Source organism: Neomonachus schauinslandi, chromosome X (assembly GCF_002201575.2).
Source record: "Neomonachus schauinslandi chromosome X, ASM220157v2, whole genome shotgun sequence".
Lineage (NCBI taxonomy): Eukaryota > Metazoa > Chordata > Mammalia > Carnivora > Phocidae > Neomonachus > Neomonachus schauinslandi.
Window position 1 is genome coordinate 4,733,839 of NC_058419.1, and position 17,345 is coordinate 4,751,183.

The 17,345-nt window shown below is 52.9% G+C and overlaps 1 protein-coding gene across 3 annotated transcripts in view; it reads left to right on the forward strand.

Annotated features, from left to right (window-relative positions):
• Window positions 1–17,345, forward strand: part of ZNF185 (zinc finger protein 185 with LIM domain) — a 63,228-nt gene that overhangs the window by 10,608 nt on the left and 35,275 nt on the right. The window contains exons 2-12 of one of the 3 annotated variants that reach the window (XM_044911575.1): window positions 2,973–3,051; window positions 3,178–3,301; window positions 3,709–3,774; window positions 5,787–5,825; window positions 5,928–6,005; window positions 6,639–6,728; window positions 7,627–7,713; window positions 8,485–8,568; window positions 8,880–8,921; window positions 10,183–10,266; window positions 16,990–17,079. In XM_044911575.1, the coding sequence (XP_044767510.1) occupies window positions 3,018–3,051; window positions 3,178–3,301; window positions 3,709–3,774; window positions 5,787–5,825; window positions 5,928–6,005; window positions 6,639–6,728; window positions 7,627–7,713; window positions 8,485–8,568; window positions 8,880–8,921; window positions 10,183–10,266; window positions 16,990–17,079 (818 nt within the window). In that variant the 5' untranslated portion in view covers window positions 2,973–3,017. The remainder of the gene's footprint in view (window positions 1–2,972; window positions 3,052–3,177; window positions 3,302–3,708; window positions 3,775–5,786; window positions 5,826–5,927; window positions 6,006–6,638; window positions 6,729–7,626; window positions 7,714–8,484; window positions 8,569–8,879; window positions 8,922–10,182; window positions 10,267–16,989; window positions 17,080–17,345) is intronic. The other 2 variants (XM_044911577.1, XM_044911576.1) reach the window with 2 other exon arrangements.

Sequence of the window (17,345 nt, forward strand, 5' to 3'; positions counted from 1 at the left end):
ATTGCCTAATTTTCACCATTATACTCAGCACTGGGATACCACCCCTCTAGTATACTTTGTTTTCCTTACTCACTTGTCTCCTGAGGAGAGATTGCTGTGACGGGAAGCTGAAAGACCAATGGTCTTACCCTGTCTAAGGCTTTCAGTACATATAGAGATTTGTCCTCTGAAAAGATGTGTTCGTTGACCTGTCCACCAACAGTGTATGAGAGCTGCCTGTCTGTAGTGAGGGTTTACCCAGCTGTCCATTGATTGGGGATGAAGGGGATGGTGGGTCCAAGGAGGGGTGGCAATGTTTGGTTAGCCAGAAGCATGGCTCCTGCCAGCTTTCAGTGCAGAGTGTGTTTTGGTGGTGTGAGGGGGGTGCCTGGGTTCTGTCCTTGCTGAGGCTGGTAGAGGGAGCAGGTCTTGTCTGGGAAGACTTCGATCAACAGTACCAAGGCACTCAGGTCAAAAGAGGGGAGAGCCCAGTAGGAGCAGGAACAGGCAAGACAAGTGGGCCCTCCAGGAAGGGGCAGGGCTTAGCTCAGCAAGAGGAGTTGGAGGGCATTCTGGGGGGGGGGGGTACCAACATAAGCAAAGGCATAGGGATTACCACGGCAGGGCCACCTTCCAGGTATGTTGAGAGACATTGTCTTCTTGGAGCACAGTGTCAACATCAAGGGACACTTGTGAGAAAAGTGGCTGGGTCAGGGGACTGGGGAGTTTGCCCGCAGGCTTAGAGACAGTGGAGAGCCAGCAGAAGTTGAATGAGAAACGAGGGCTGATGTGGGCCAAGGTGCAGGAATGAAAGCAGGGGTCCAGGGCTGTGTGGGGCAGGGAGAGGAGGGAGTGGTGAAGTGGAGGGGAAAGGCAGCTCTGTAGTTGGGACATGAATTCAGACCGCATGTGTCCATGTGTCTGTCTGGGGTTCATCATTTTAAAGGCTCTCCAGAGAGCTGCCTTCTTCAATCCCATGGGAAGACACTATTTCCTCCCTCTTTCAGATTTACTATCCTATCAAAAAAGAACTTCAGACTTCTGAGATGTGGCACAGCCCTGCTCTTTGCCTGGTGAGGTGGGGGCAATAAGACTTGAGTCTTGTGATTGGGGTCTTAGCTGTAAAGATGGCACCTAAGACAAGTCCACTCCTCCTTACTGTGGGCTCTTACACGTGTCCCTGCCCTTTGGCCAAGGAGTTCCCAATGGCCCCTCTCCCTCTGTCATTCTGCATGTGTGTGCATCTGCCCTGATTTTGGAGGTAGCTGGTTTGGTTCTGATTTAGCAGAAAACTTCTAGGCAGTGTGGGCAACAGGTTTGTCAAGGGGAAACTGAAGACTTCCTGAAGGAACCTAAAGACTCAGCAGTAGGAGAGGCCCTAAGCTGGGGCCCAGAGAAGGTAAGGGACTTGCCCAAGGTCTCACAGTCAATCAGAAGCACCGGCAGACTGAGAGGCCAAGATCCCAGGTGGCAACTCTGTCTGTGTGCCCTGCCCAGTGGAGCTACTCCAGGGGCTGCTGGGATGGGACAGTTGGACCTATGAGGTCCACAGATCACCTATGGAATGAGTTCCGCTCAATAGAAATCTGACGTGGCAGCTTTGGGCAGGGGCTGGGCAGTGGGGCAGTGATGAGGTGCCGCTCCTGGCAAGCAGCAGGCTTGGGCCTCCTGGGCTGCTCATTCAGTGTGGTTTATGGGAAAGCCAGTTCTTGCTGATGCGGCAGATTTGGTTTGCTCTTGGCCCTTGCCTTACCTATTTTAGTGTGCCCCTGACCTCTAAGGAAACATGTCCAGGCCTTGCCAGCTGGCAGCAGGGCCTGGCCACTCTGGGCCTGGCCCTGGAGAGGCCCCGAGGGTGGCAGGCTCCTAAGAGGGAGACTGCTGTGCCTCAGGACTGTTTTGGCAGGGCCACAGCCCCTCCTTCCCATCATGCCCACTTGCCTGAACCTCCAGCCCTTCTCTTGAGGTCCAAGGGGACAGCTGTGGCAGGCCAGGGCTGGGATTCAACTCATAATATGGGCCTTCCATCTCCCCGAAGCGCTGTGCCAGTCCCAGCTTGGAGAGTTGGCTTCCTCACCCCAGCCCCTTCTGGGGCAAAGACCTTCATGGTGCTGTGAAGGCCTCAGAGACCACTGTGGTCCACCCCTCGCTGGCCACAGGAGGGAAGCACGTGGCTCAAGGGCAGAGAAGAGGCAAGGAGGGACAGCAGTGCAAGAATACGGAGAGGAAGAGAAAGAAAGCAGAGCATAGCAGCAAGTCCTTACAACTAGCCAACCCCCCTGAGCCACGCAGGGCTGCACGCCCTCAGGCTGTGCTTATACTGACTGAAGACCACTGACGGTTCCCTCTCCCCGCGAGGACAGGTTGAGAGTCACTGCTGCTTGGCTCCTGTCCAACTGCCCTGAGATCTTTGCTGTGCCAGGTGGTGCCAGGCATTTGTAAGAACATTGGTGCATTCTGCCTTCATAGCAGTCCTGAAGGGTAGACTTTTTACAATCCCATTTTACAAATGAGGACACTGAGGCAGACTGGAGAGGTGAGCTGACCAGCCCAAAGTCTGTCAGCAACTGAAGAGTGAGAGAGATGGTCCGGCCCCAAAGCAGCTGGTCTCCCAGCCCCCACCCTTCCCCTAGTCCCTCTTTCTGAGTCCACCAGTGCCAGCCCTCAGGAAGCCTGACTCTGTGGTGGCCCCACCGCTGCCACTCTGTCCCCTGCACTCCCCTGGTCCTGGAATCTGGCCATCAGAGCTCTCTAGGAGGGTTCGTGGCCTGCCCTTATCAGCTATCTCTTGAACAGACAGCCCCGGCAGCCCATGCCGTGTTCCCCAGGGGAACAGCTCTAGGCAGACAGTGTGTGCTCACTCCCTGGCCTCTGCCCACTACCCAGAACTACACCAACTCTTGCTTCCCAATGCCGAAAGGCCCGTCTGGATGGTCTTGCGAGCCATTATAAATGCATCAAGTGACAAGCCATGTGCTTGCCTTTGCCCCCAGGAGCCCTGTCGAATCAACTGAGAAGGGATCTGCAGAGCAAACACCATGAGTATCTCGGCTCTTGGAAGCAGCACTAAAGGTGAGGCCTGGGCTCCCTCTTGTCCCAGGCTTTGTGAGAGCGGCACATTGGGAGGACTGGAAGGGAGGCCTCAGGGTTCTGGGGCTGGGCTCCCCTTCTGAGGCTGCCTGGCCTTGCTCCTTCCAGGGAAGCCCCTACCACCAGGTGAGGAAGAACGCAATAATGTCCTCAAACAGATGAAGGTTCGAACCACACTGAAGGGGGACAAGAGCTGGATCACCAAGCAGGCTGAATCGGAGGGCCACACTCTGTAAGTCCAGGAAGCTGGGAAGCCAGCAAAAATGGGCTGGGGTGGGCCTGTGATCCACAGGGGCCTGTCAGTACCTGGGGATGCTGAGGGACTTCTACCATTCAGACCTCTGCCGGGCCATGTGGCCACAGGCCAGCTGGGGAGGGCGAAGCATGGGAAAGCAATCCAGCTGAGGCCAGACTCACCCTGTGACTTTGGGTGCTGAGTGGGCCTGTATATACGTGCCTGTGGAATGTGAAGGCAGGGCCAGGGAAGGCGAACGTGAGATGAGAATGGTGGGCCAAGTTATTGAGGTGCACGTGCTGCACCCCACCTCACCTGCTTTGAGTCAGCAGGCAGCCTCTAGGATGGAGGCTGCAGGGTGGCTGATGGTAGGGAGCCACTTTTTCACGACTCTTTTTCCCCAGAGAGCTGCCCTCTGGTCGGAGTCGTGCCACATCTTTTTCATCAGCTGGGGAAGTCCCGAAGGCCAGGTAAGAGGTGGTGCCCAGATGGCTGGTGGGTGGACCTCATGCTGCAGTCTTCAGGGGGTAAGGAGGATCCCAAGCTTGGAAGAGATGTCAGGGTCTGCAGTGAGTCATTTCAAATGCATAGGAAGGGCAGGCTTTTCTGCTGTGGTCCCCCTTGGGAAAGGGAATGCAGGAGTCACTGGGTTCAGGTGCCTGGCCTTGCTGTGTGACCTTGAAGCTGGCTGCCTAAGGGGCCTCCCTGGTTCCAGCTGTCTACTAGACATTGAGAAGCCCCCGTAGGGGGTGAGACAACATCTCTGAGGTGGTTTAGGCAGCTTTGAGAGTCACACTTGACTCTCTCCCATGGGGAGCCCTGACTGCTGAGGATACTTGGTAATCAGCATGTCACGGGACACTCACACATTTGTTCCAACTGTCTCCCAAGTTCAGGATGACCTATTTTGACAGCTAGCCAAAGGGAACAGCCCATCACGTCTCTACTTTGAGGACTTCCACATATCGGTGTCTAGGGATGCTCTGGAGCTCCTGAGAAGCAAGAAGGTTGGCAGGTGGTGGTAGAGGCAGTGGCAGCTGGAAGGGAGGGGTCCAAGGTCACTGTTAGGTCCCAGGGGCTGCCTCTGATAATTATGGACTTGCCCATCACCACTGTTCGCTGACTCAGCACCCACTACCAGCCAAGTCCTGTGCTTGGCACAGAGGACACAGCTCTCCCCTCAGGGAACTGACATCTTAGCGGGGAACACAGGCATGACCCAAGTAGAGAGATGATCATAAAAGAGAGAATTATGGATTGTGATTGCTGCAGTTGGCAAAGTTGCTGAAGACCTGAGGACGGTTCGAAGATAGTCTACTCATTGGGGGGCTTGTTTACTTTGGGTGGCGCAGTTCTCACCCTGAGCCTCTGTTTGGAGGTATGTTTGGAAAGCACATCCCGGGGCACTGTGACTCAGGGCCTAGAGCAGGGATACCTGAAAGTCTACATAAACTTTGGCTCTCATTCTCTCCTAGGCACAGGTATTTTAGCCAAAAATGGTTGTGTGGCTAGATGGGGGAAAAGTGACCTTTCTTTCTCAGGTCCCACCCCAAGTGTTCTTGCAACTTTGTCACTTCCAGGAGGCTGTCCCTATTAAGGACAAGGATCTGTCAAGATGGAGAACACTGAGGCTCTGTGCTGTCCTTCCCACCTGCTTGCATGGGGTTCCCTTAGGCCCACTCCCCCCACCCCTGCTCCAGCACTAAACTCTGTTCCTACACAGAAGGGCCATCTGCCGAATCCTTGTCTCCTGCCCCTGCACCCCAAACTCACAGCTCTTGGCTGCCTGCCACTACCAGTCCTCTGAGCCCCCTCAGTTGCTCCCAAGGAGGAGGTACCTAGCATGTGCAGTCTGTTTTCCAGCCATGCCCTCCAGTCCCAAACTTTCATCAAGACAGTGATGTGGGCGTCTCAGGAGCTGCAGGAGGGAAGCCCCAAGGAGCAGGAAGGAAGGGGTATCTGGCTTTAGTTCTACCCCTTGGGCCCTCATGAGCCTCTCCAAAGGAGGCTGTGCAGAGATATCAGGTCAGAGACCATGGACTCTCCCCGCCATAGGCCTCTGACCATGGAGCCTCCAGTTCTGAGAGTAGAGGGTGAGAGGGCTGTCAGCAATCCCAAAAGACCTCTTTCTCACGGGAGTGTTGGGCCCTGGCAGGCCAGGAAAAAGCTGGAGTTTGGAGGAGAACCCTCTTCAGCAAATGCTCAGCCATGGAGTACAGCTTCCTGGGCACTTGGTGTGAGCCAGGACCATACTGGGCCAGTCCTGGAAGAATCAGCCATAGGTACCTTTCCTGCGGAGCATGAGAGAGATGGGCAGAGCAGAACAGGCACCCTGGCTTGGGGTGAACGGGTGGCTGCCCCTCTTGCTGCCCTCATTCTGACCACACTTGGACACCCACCAGCCAATCCACTTTGCTGTCATTGGGTGCAGGAGAAAGTAGGGCATCTTTGCTTCACTTCATACCTTCTTTTCCCCTGGCAGGCCTCCAAGCACGAGGGCTCCCACTGGCTATATCATCCGGTAGGTGACCACAGGACCCTGCCCACTTCCCTATGTCTGCCCGTACTGTTCCCAGGCTTCTCACAGGGGAGCTCACTGGACTACTTCTGGGCTCTCTTTTAGGGGAGTGTTCACCAAGCCCATAGACAGCTCGTGTCAGCCCCAGCAGCACTTCCCCAAGGCCAACGGAGCTCCAAAAAGGTGTGTGTCCATGGGGTGAGGGCCTAGGCCAAGCAGCAGGTATGAGGGCCTATGCTAAGCTCGTGGCAGAGAGATTACTCTTCCTGTCACTAAGGGGAGCGGGCAGGAGGGGTGGTAGGTGGGAGCTCTCTGCCTGTGTAGGTCAGGGCCCTGGAGAGCAGCGCTGGGACAGAAAGCCCGCAGGTGGATGTATGGTCCGGTTTGGACACTTGGGTTTCCCAGTAGCCATGTCTCTGGGAGACCCTGGGCCACTACCCAACTGGCCCTGGTCACTGGGGCAGAGACACAGGGAGGAGGCTGGGCAGGCTTCACAGCTGACCTGCTGGCTGACCGCACCGAGCTGTGTGCTTTAGTCCACCTTCTTCCCAGCAGACTGAGGTGACACATCATCATCAAAGCACCCTGGTGTCAAGTTGAACCTGGGCTCCATCAGAGAGGCAGGGCCAACGGGCCTGAGCCTACCCATGGCAGGAGAGCTGCCCTGCTCAGGGTGGTGCAGATGTCCTGGGTGGCTGGCAGGGCCGAGAGAAAAGAGGAAAGGCCACCAGCCACATGCCTCCTGGGCCATGTGGGCAGATTTGGAAGCAAGAGGGGGCCTGGGAGTGGGCACATGGGAACTCCTTTCCTCTCCAGTGCTACCGGTCTACTGAGAGCAGCTCCTACTGGGCCTCCCCGCCCCTCCTCCTCTGGCTATAAGATGACCACTGAGGATTACAAGAAGCTGTAAGTACGCAATTGCAGACCCAGCTCAGTTCCCTCCTCCAAGGACCAGCCCAAACACCAGGCCAGCTGAGGGCAGCTGGTTGCTTGCCTCTGAGCATGGCCCAGGAGTGCCAGTCCTGCCAGCCTGACATTCCTGCCAGTTGCCACTGTGACCTGGAGCTTACCAAGGAGGTGACAAACCCCAGAAAGCCGGACAGCTATACACATTGCACTTCTGATCTGAGGCAGAGCAAGGGCTGTAAAGAAGCTTATTGAAGGGGCCAGTGGGTCTGGAGAAAGCGTCACGGATCATGGCTCTGGGGCCGCTGCTGGTTAGCTCTGTTTCCTGGACATGCCTCTGCACCCCTCTGGGGTTCAAGCTAGACTGGGCTGGGGCCTTATGAGCCCAAGCGTGCTGATGGCCCTGGCAGCCTATCCATTATTGGCATTTTGTGCTGAAATCTGAGCTGCTTCTTGGATATAAATCTTTGGGGCTCCCCTTCTGGCCCCTATCAGAGAAGCCCCCCACTATGTGCCCAGGGAGGGGGGATTCTGGACAGAAGTGTGGGTTGTACCTATAGTTCCCAGGGGCCCCACATTTTTATATTGCTTTCTATCCCTTGTCACAATCATCCAGTGACATGGAGCAGCTAGGAAATCTTTCTGGAGAAGGGGAGAGGCTTGAACTGGGTCTTGAGGGACAGTTAGGGTTGGGATAAAGAGAGAAAAGAGGGCTGGCTCTTGAGGAGGAAGAAGTGGTGTGAACAAAGGCTCAGAGGCAACAATGCCAACAGGTGCTGTTGTGGTTGTAAGTCAGGAAGCCTTACTGAGGGTGGCAGCCCGTGACAGGGAGCAGGGGCAGAGATGGGGGAGGAGGGGCCACAACCAACAGTATGCTCAACCCCTCCCCCTCCCCCAGGGCACCCTACAATGTCAGGCGCAGCTCAGCATCAGGGGCTGCTGAAGAGGAGGAGGTGCCCTTCTCGTCTGACGAGCAGAAACGGAGGTAACGGTGCCTGCTGGGCGTCCCACGGGCAGGGCAGGGGCCCAAGTTTGCGTGGACCAGTGACATGGGAATTGTGCCAGCTGGGGACCCTCTTATGAACCTTTAATTCTCTTATGAACCTTTTATGGAGCAGAGCCTAGGTAATGAGGGTCTGGGGACAGCCTCAACTGTGGATGGACAGACTGTAGGGAGGGAGGTGCTTTGAGACTTTATATCAGTTTGTTAAAAAAGGGTCCTGAGCAAATTGGATCAAAACCGTCCATGCCCCCGGGAGGCAGCAGCTAGGCCCTGAGGAAATAAAACCCCTGTGGGCTCAGCCTGACCCCAATCCCAATGTCTGTTGGGCTTCGTGAAGCTCCTGTGCTGAGGGTCTGGCAGATGGGCAATCCTAAGGGCAGAAGTCCCTGGGCCTGGCAGGTATAGGGGAATAGCCAGAAGCTCCGGAGCCAGGCTGCTGGGCACTGACTGTCCACTGTGCCACCGGCTAGGAGTGTAGTCTCTAAAGTCACTAAAGCTCCCTGTGCCTCAGTTTCCTCATCTGTAAATTGTGGGTGAAACTAACACTTACCTTCCTGGGTTGTAAGCGTTCAATGAGACACCATGGATGGGCAGCATCCAGCACAGGGCTGGGCCTCATATGTCTCTCTGTTTCCTTTGAATAGTTCTGGGAGCAGGTGCTAATTTGGCTTCATGTGCTTGCCTCTCTGGGCTATGCTAGCAGACTGAGTCCTGCCTTATGCCATTAGATGCCCCCTCCCTGTGCCACCCCAGGTCAGAGGCTGCAAGCAGTGTGGTGAGGAAGACAGCTCCCCGGGAGCACTCCTATGTTCTGTCAGCAGCCAAGAAGAGCACCAGGTGAGTTACACAGCAGGAGACACAGCAGGGCCTGGCTTCTGGGCCGGCTCAGCTACCAAGTGGCTCCCTTCCCATCCGGGCTCCAGGGTTCCTTTGGCTAGTGAGGGGCTGATTGAGAGAACCCTCCTAGCCGGACATTCTGGGATCCTCAGATGTACTTTCTGGAGAACTGAGAGGTCTGGCTCCTGCCATCAGGAATAGTGAGGTACTAGGAATGAGAGAGAAGCCCAGGTCCCTGTAAAGCAGAGTGGCCGTGATACCACCTGTCCACGGGTTCTGTCCAACACGTTGCCTTTCTGCTTCCTTTTCAGCAGCCCTACCCCGGAGATGCAGGCCCCATTCATGGCGAAGAGGTAAATGTCAGCAAGCGAAGCCTTGGAAGCCTCTTGCTGGCTACAGAGAAGGTCTCCTGCCAGCAGGGGTGGAGTATGGGCGCCATGGAAAGCAGGCGCAGAGTGGGAAGTTCTGAGGGGCTGGTGGCTTCTGTTTAGAGGCCAGGCGAGCAACTGGGTGGCTGTGGTGGCACTTCCATTTGCTAACAGGGCTAGGCTGCTGACCCCCAGTAGAGTCATAGTGTTTCCGAGGGCCTCTGAGGTTTTGAAGGAAATGTAGCTACCAGGCTGGACAATGCCTTGGCAGGAGGGATTATTGGGCTGGGGTCCAGAGGTTTGTCACTGGGAGCCTCTGCCTGGCCAGGCCCTTGGAAGTGACAGTAACATTAGAGATGGGCCCTAAAGGGTGAACAGGGTTCAACAGGGAATGATCAGGATGTTACGTCACTCCAGCTGAATGAGGGAGGAGTGTCACCATTAGTTGAGACAGAACATCTTCTGGGAGAAGAGACTATTTGGGGAGCACAAGGAAGAAACTTCTGGAAGGTTGAATTTTAGGGGTATTCCCTGAGGTAAACAAAGAAGGCATCTGTGATGAGGTGGCATAGCGAGCTGAAGACTGGAATATACCAGGAAAGGGCAGTGGCAGCACAAAGGAAGTGACAGATAAATGGTGTGCTCTTACTGGCTGTATTAGGTTCCCGGGGCTGCTGCAACAAAGTACCACAAACTGGGTGGCATAGACCCCAGAAATGTATTGTCTTCCAGTTCTGGAGGCTAGAAGTCCAAGATCAAGGTGTCAGCAGGATTGGTTCCTTGTGGAGCCTGTGAGAGAGAAACTCACAGGCTTCTCTCCCAGCTTCTGGTGACCACAGGCAACCCTTGACATTCCTTGGCTTGTAGACACATCATTCCATTCTCTGCCTCTATCATCTTATGAACCTTTTCTCTGTGTGTCTGTGTCCAATATCCCACTTCTTATAAGGACACTGGTCATTGGATTTAGGGTTCACCCTACTCCAGTGTGACCTGATCTTAACTTGACTACATCTTCAGAGACCCTATTTCCAAATAAGGTCACATTCACAGGTTCAAAGCCACACTATTCAACCTGATATGCTGTCCTTATGCCAAACTGGAGTTGCTAAGCCTCCAGGCTGAACCACCTCCTGGCCATAGACACCACTGAAAGAAAGCATGTCCTTCAGGAGCAGCAAGTTCTAGGGCAGCTGAACACACCACAGGGGACAAGCAGTGCATCTGTTTTTCTTCTTGCCCCAAGGGTTGAGGTGGTGGATGAGGACAGGCCTTCTGAGAAGAGCCAAGACCCACCTACTCTAGCAAGATCCCCTCCTGGCTCAAACAGGTAAACAATCACTCATCTCTGCCTGGTGCTGGGGGCTTCAAGGCTTGCCCTGCCGCTCTCACTGTAGAACTTCTGCCAGGTTACCGCCTTGCAGGGCCTCAGGGTCACTGTCCCTATGTGCCCAGTGACAAGATGGGGCACAGAAATCAGTAAGAGCCTGTCTAGCTGGATGTCCTAGGGCTGAATGGAGAAAACAGTCTGGTGTCCAGGGAGAGTATGTCACTCTTGTCTGTTTGATGCTTATCTGCGTTAACTTAAACCAGTGGCAGCCACACCATCTTAGGAAACAGTACTAATCATGGGGTTTGAGAGGGCCTACCATCAGGGTCCTAGCCCTGCCGTTCTTGGGCCTGTTTATAGCTGTACTGTAAGTTGTCCAAGTTCAACCCGCCAACTGTGTCCTCTGCCTCCTCTGGAGAAGGAGGCTCCACAGTCCCCAGCCCTGCTCACAGCTGCCTTCTTTGCCAAAGTGTCTCGGGCGATTTGGATTGAGTGCATGCCGAGTCTGCCCAGCCCTGCAGGGAGCTGGGAGCCCAGGTGGGTGCTGTGAGTGGCTCTGGCCTGTGAGCCATTCAGATGGGATGGTCTGGGACTGGGGTGACAGGGCAAGGGCAGGCGATCACTGGTGATCTCACTACAGACGGGGCCCTGATTTGCTCTGATTTCTGAGCCCTGAGTATCTGAGCAAATTATGGTGCTCACTTGTCTGCAAATAGAGAGCAATCAGTACCTCCTTGTACTTTGCAATGAATTGAGCTAAGTCCTGTTGAGAGCAGCACTTCCCAATTGTGGCTGCTGTTTGAAGCTCCTGCCTAGACTGGGGGCTTTGTCCAAATCCAAGTCTGCTAAGTGGTATGTCTCCATGGCACCCCTGGAAGATCCTGTGGCTAGAGGGGCAGAGCACCTGTTCCTACAGGTCACTTTCAGGGACCCCATGGACTGTGCCAGCTCTCATAATGCCAGTGCAAGCCCCTATTCCCCTCCCCAGTTCAAGTCCCACAACCATTCGTATGTGACCATGGTCCCTTGGGGCCACCTGCCATAGCACAGACTGGTGAAGAGAGCAAGGCTGCAGACCTTCTCTGCCCAGAAGGAGCTGGGAGTGTGAGGCCATCCTGAGGTCATAGCCCCAGGAGCAGGACTGCCCCCTCTTCTTCACTCCCTCGCTCTCTTGATCCTATTTGTGTAAACTTTTGTCCGTAAGAACTTTTAAACAAGTGGAAGATTTGAGAGCTCTTCACAAGGCAGCATTGATGGGACTCGGGGGCTGTCTTAGTTTGCTAGGGTTGCCAGAACAAAGTATCACAAATTGGGTGGCTTGAAGAACAGAAATGTATTGTCTCCCTGTTCTGGAGGCTAGACGTCCAAAATCAAGGAGTAAGCAGGGTTGGTTCTTTCCGAGGGCTGGGAGGGAGGCCTCTCCTAGGTTTGTAGATAGCCGCCTCTCCCCGTGGCTCTTCACGTGCTCTTCCCTGTGTGTGTGTCTGTGTTCTGATCTCCTCTCCTTATAAGGACTTCGGTCATTTTAGATTAGGGGCCCACCCTACTCCGCTATAACCTCATCTTAACTAATTCCATCTGCAATAACCCTGTTTCCAAATAAGGCCCCAATCTGAGGCACTGGGGGGTTAGAACTTCAACATATAAATTTTAGAGGGGACATAATTCAGCCCCAAACAGTGCAGATCTCTGATTTTTCCTTATTTGTGTTTTGTGTTAAAAAAAAAAAAAAAGCAATGAATGGTTTCAGATGTTTTTTAAAAAAGAGAACATAGAAGAATTAGGTTGTGCTGTAGTATGTATTTGAGAGGCATTTTAACATTTATTCCAGAAAATTCCTGTGGATGTTTAATACCCATCAGCTGGCTGTCATAGCTAGGGCAACAGTAACAAAGTCCCACAAACTGGTGGCTCGAACAACAGAAATATATTGTCTCACAGTTCTGGAGGCCAGAAGTCCAAGATCAAACTTGCCTGTGATGCCCAGGAAACTGGGACCAGATTATGGAATGTTCCAGGCACCAAAGATGTCTCACAATGGGGAAGAAGGAAGGAGTTGTCATCAGAAGTGTGCAAAAGGGGCTGGTCAGGGAGGCTCAGTGTGATGCTTCTCATAGTATTTCTTCCCTCAGATTCTGCAGTCACAAAATATCTGCAACCCCCCAGACAGCTTCCACGTGAGCTGCTGGCTGGTGCTGGGTTGCCTTCCTTTCTGACCCCACTGGTCAGGTCAGGCAGCCACCATCAGTTACCCACACCCAGCTTTGCTCTGCCTGGTTATTTGAGAATTCCAGGCCTGGATGTGTCCTTGAAGGAGCCCAGCCCTGTGGGGAGCACTTACTCAACCAAATTCTGGGTTCTGTGGCACTTCAGGAAAAGCTGGTTTATGGCAGAGTGGGGCAGGAGAACATCACAGCCTTGTCCCCAGCTATGGCCCTGCTGAGGTTGCCCCACACCCCTTGGCTCAAGTCTGAGGTAAGTTCCCCATCTCACACAGTGGGCCAACCAGGAGGGAAGCCCTTGTTTTAGGTGCCAAACCCTTTAGGGCCTTCAGGGAGGGCTGAAAGTTTGGGACAGAAAGAGTGCCACACAAGGACACCCACAGGCTATATCCTTGGGGCTGTCCAGCTGTCACTTTCCTTCCATTAGATACCAGACCTGCCTAGCATCCCAAAGGCCTCTCAGCATCAAGTATCCACATCTGAACTACTTGTCTCTACTGTCACCCCCACCACCTCCCTGCACAACTGTGGAAGGGGCCTTCCCTCGTGCACCCTGGGGCTTGATTTCTTGGGTTCATCTTGTCTTTAACCTTGTCATTATGGATAACTCTTACCCACCTTCTGGACTGAGCTTATTGAAATACCCTTTTCCAGTGAACCTGGCTACTGTCCCCATGAGAGCACTGGTCAAGCTTCCTTGGCCTTCTGCCTCACCCAATCATGGCAAGGCCTGTAGGCTGTGCCCCAGCATGCTGCCTGGCAGAGTAAGCTAGAGAGCAGTAAAAGCACAGCTTCTGACACAAGGCCTTGTACTTTAACCCCCTGTGCCTCAGTTTCCTCGTATATACAGTAGTGAGTAGTAATACCTACCTCCTGAGGCTGCCCCAGATTCTAAATGGGATAATGCATATGAAGTCCTTGGCACAGTGCCTGGGTGCTTGCTGATCTGCAGGGCCTTCTTCAAATGCAGAGACCAGTATTGCCACCTTTCTGGCCTCTGAAAGAAAAATGTGGTTGTGGGTACAAGAGAAAGAGGTACTGCCAGAGGCAGCTGGGGCCACGCTAGATGAGTGCCCGTGATTTCCAGCAGCTCTCAGGCTAGCTGACAACTTCAGTTGGCTGAAGGTCTGGTAAGGGGATGGGGCTGGTGGGCTGCTGCAGGAGAAGAGAGGCTGGAAAGCTCCTGTGTGAATTTGCTTTAATAAGTTATCACAAACTGGGTGGATTAAACAACAGAAACTGAATCCTCTCACAGTTCTGGAGGCCAGGAGTCCTAAATCAAGGTGTCAGCATGGCTGTGTGTTTCCTCCAAAGGCTCTGGGGGAGAATCTGTTCCAGGCCTTTCTCTTAGCCTCTGGTATTGCTGGCAATCCTTGTTGGTTCTTAGCTTTTAGACGCTTCACTCCAGTCTCTGCCCCTGTTTTCACATGGCTATATTCCTTCCATGTGTCTGAGTACAAAGGTCCCCCTTTTATAAGGGCACCAGTCATATTGGGATTAGGACCCACTCCTCTCCAGTATGACCTTAAGTTAATTACATCTGCAGTGGCCCTATTTCAAAATAAGGGCACATTCACAGATATTGGTGGTTAGGAGTTTAGCATATCTTTTAGGGGAACACAATGCAACCCATAACAGCCCCCCTGGAAAAGGTGCCATTTGAGCTGGGTCTTCAAGAAGGCATTGCTCAAGGGTGTGACAAAGAAGGAGGAAGGCATTGAAGGAGAGGCACCAGCTTAGACAGGCTTGGGTGATACTTTGTTCCTATTTCCTCTCTGACATAACAAAAAAGACCAGTGAAGAAGTATGTTTTATTTGCCTGTGATGTTCTCAAGTGGGGTGTGTCCCAGACAGGTGTTTTATGCTGTCATCATTTTGCTATCATTGGAGGACACAGAGATCAGAGCTGCCCCTTGTGCACCAGGCACCCTGTCCCTGAAAGCCCTTCCATTTCCCTCTTGTCATCTCCAATGTGCTAGGTCTCAGCCAAGTCCGAGGAGGGACATAGACAAGCAGCCCACTGACCTGGTCCTCTAAAGCCTCCTAGTTTAGGTTGGAGCCAGATGTCAGAATCAACTCTGAGGTGACTTTCCAAAGACAGCAGCCAAACCACCATGGCTGACCCAAAGTGAAGACCACCTACCTCCCGGCCTTCACCCTGGCTCCTCCTTTCCTCTTCCTGGGACCCCAGAGGGGCCTTTCTAAAGTGCCAGTCTGATCATGTGAAGCCCTTCACCCCCCACGTCAAGCCCATTCCTTGGCCAGATCTGATTTCAGCATTTAAGTCTCCTGCCAGCTGGCCTCCAGTGGGACTATAGCTCCGTGAAGCTTCTCAGGTGTCCTTGGGCCTGGATTTGTGCACAGTCTGTGCCCCCATTTTGCCCCCTCCCTTCTAAAACTCACAGTTTGTTTCTCGGAGTCCATAGTCTCTCATGGTTCATCTCTCCCTCCGATTCCCCCCCCTTCATTTTTCCCTTCCTTCTCCTAATGTCCTCCATGCTATTCCTTATGTTCCACAAATAAGTGAAACCATATGATAATTGACTTCCTCTGCTTGACTTATTTCATTTAGCATAATCTCCTCCAGTCCCATCCATGTTGATGTAAAAGTTGGGTATTCCTCCTTTCTGATGGCTGAGTAATATTCCCTTGTATATATGGACCACATCTTCTTTATCCATTCATCTGTTGAAGGGCATCTCGGCTCTTTCCACAGTTTGGCCATTGCGGACATTGCTGCTATGAACACTGGGGTGCATATGGCCCTTCTTTTCACTACATCTGTGTCTGTGGGGTAAATACCCAGGAGTGCAATTGCTGGGTCATAGGGTAGCTCTATTTTTAAGTTTTTGAGGAACCTTCACACTGTTTTCCAAAGTGGCTGTACCCACTTGCATTCCCACCAACAGTGTAAGAGGGTTCCCCTTTCTCCACAACCTCTCCAACATTTGTTGTTTCTTTTCCTGTCAATTTTTGCCATTCTAACTGGTGTAAGGTGATATCTCAATGTGGTTTTGATTTGAATTTCCATGATGGCTAATGATGATGAACATTTTTTCATGTGTCTGTTAGCCATTTGTATGTCTTCTTCGGAGAAGTGTCTGTTCATGTCTTCTGCCCATTTTTTGACTTGATTATTTTTTTGGGGGGTGTTGAGTTTGAGAAGTTCTTTATAGATCTTGGATACCAGCCCTTTATCTGTAGTGTCATTTGCAAATATCTTCTCCCATTCTGTGGGCTGCCTCCTTGTTTTGTTGACTGTTTCCTTTGTTGTGCAGAAGGTTTTTATCTTGATGAAGTCCCAAAAGTTCATTCTGCCTGATTTACAGAGAGACAAAGAATGCAGCCTACCCTTGGGAAGACTGGTAAGACAGCAACCCACTCACTCAATCTGTATCCAGTTGATGGATACAGATCGACTGCAAAGGGATGCTGCTTCTATAAATGGCCACAGGCCCCAGTAATAATAACAGGAGCAATTTAGCACATGCTAGGGCTTAGGCATTATTCTAAGTACTTGCCATCTATTAACTCATTTACTCTTCTTGGAAAACTTATGAGGCGGACACAATTATCATCCCCATTTCACTGATGACCAAACTGAGGCCCAGAGAAGTCAGGTGATGTGCCCAAGATCACACAGCTGGGAGGTAGCAAAGTGCTCATTTGAACCCAGGCAATGCACCTGCAGGGAGCATACACTGCCCCAGTGTCAGGCAGTTGTGGGCTCTAAGTGATTATTATGCCCTGAGCATCTGTTTGAGCAGCCCTTCAGCTCTCATCGGAAGCCATCCTTTGGGGAGGGAATAGACATACAGACACAAAGTCCTTAACCCAGACCAGGCTTGGACTCCTTCCACAGACTGTGCTCAGCTGCTGGCTTCCCCCCATCTCCTGGATGATTAGATGTGTGTGGTTCCAACTCTCAGCCTTGCAAGCCCAGCACCTACTCACAAGGACCCAAGCTGAGGTGGCAGAGGGGATGGCATTGGGAGACAGAGCTTGGGAAGAGACCCTCCTGTAGGGACTGCAGCTCAATCCAGCAAGCAGAAGTCAGGAGGAGGAATACCAGGGACAGCCAACCAGTACTAGGAGGCTCAGTCCCAGGAAGCACATGGAAATGGTTGAGGAGTGCAATGGGAGGGGTTGTGCATTCCTACACAGCAGGCTTCTGCCTTATTTCATCTACCAATCCACCAGTAGGAGTGGCTAGTTCGCTGTAAGGAGCAATCTTCCTGTACTCCCACACAGCCCCAGGAGATGTAGATCAGGCAAGGATACCGGAACCCAAAACCAAGAGCTGATTAGGGGCAGTGCTTGATCTTGAACTCAGGTGCTAAGGCCACAGCTCATAAGATGTTATCACACACAGTGGCAGGACTGAGATGCCATCCTTTAATGGCAGATGTTGGTCTCCCTTTCCTGTGAGAAGGCAACTGGGAAGGGCCCCGAGTCCCCTTTGGTCTGAGGCCTCATCAGGCATGTGTGCTTTCTCCCTCAGCTCCAGTGCCACTCTGGCCTCTGCTGGACCAGCTGACTGGAAGAGTGACAGTCCAGCAGACCTGGATGACAGGGAGGCACACCTGAAGGGGTAAGGCATCAGGCAACAGTGCTGAGCTTCTGAGGTGGAGAGAAAAATTCAGGTATGCGTTAGCCTTTGGCTTGGAAGGTGAGGCCAGCAAGGCCTGTGAGCTGGTCCAAAGCATGTGGCAAGGCCTGTGAGCTGGTCCAAAGCATGTGGCAAGAGCTGAAGCCCCAGCTAGAGCCCTCTAGCCTCTGCCTCTGCGGCCACAAAGCTTTCCACTACACCTTGTTGCTTCCAGCCAGGAAGTCTTCCATAATCAGGAAGTCACCCAC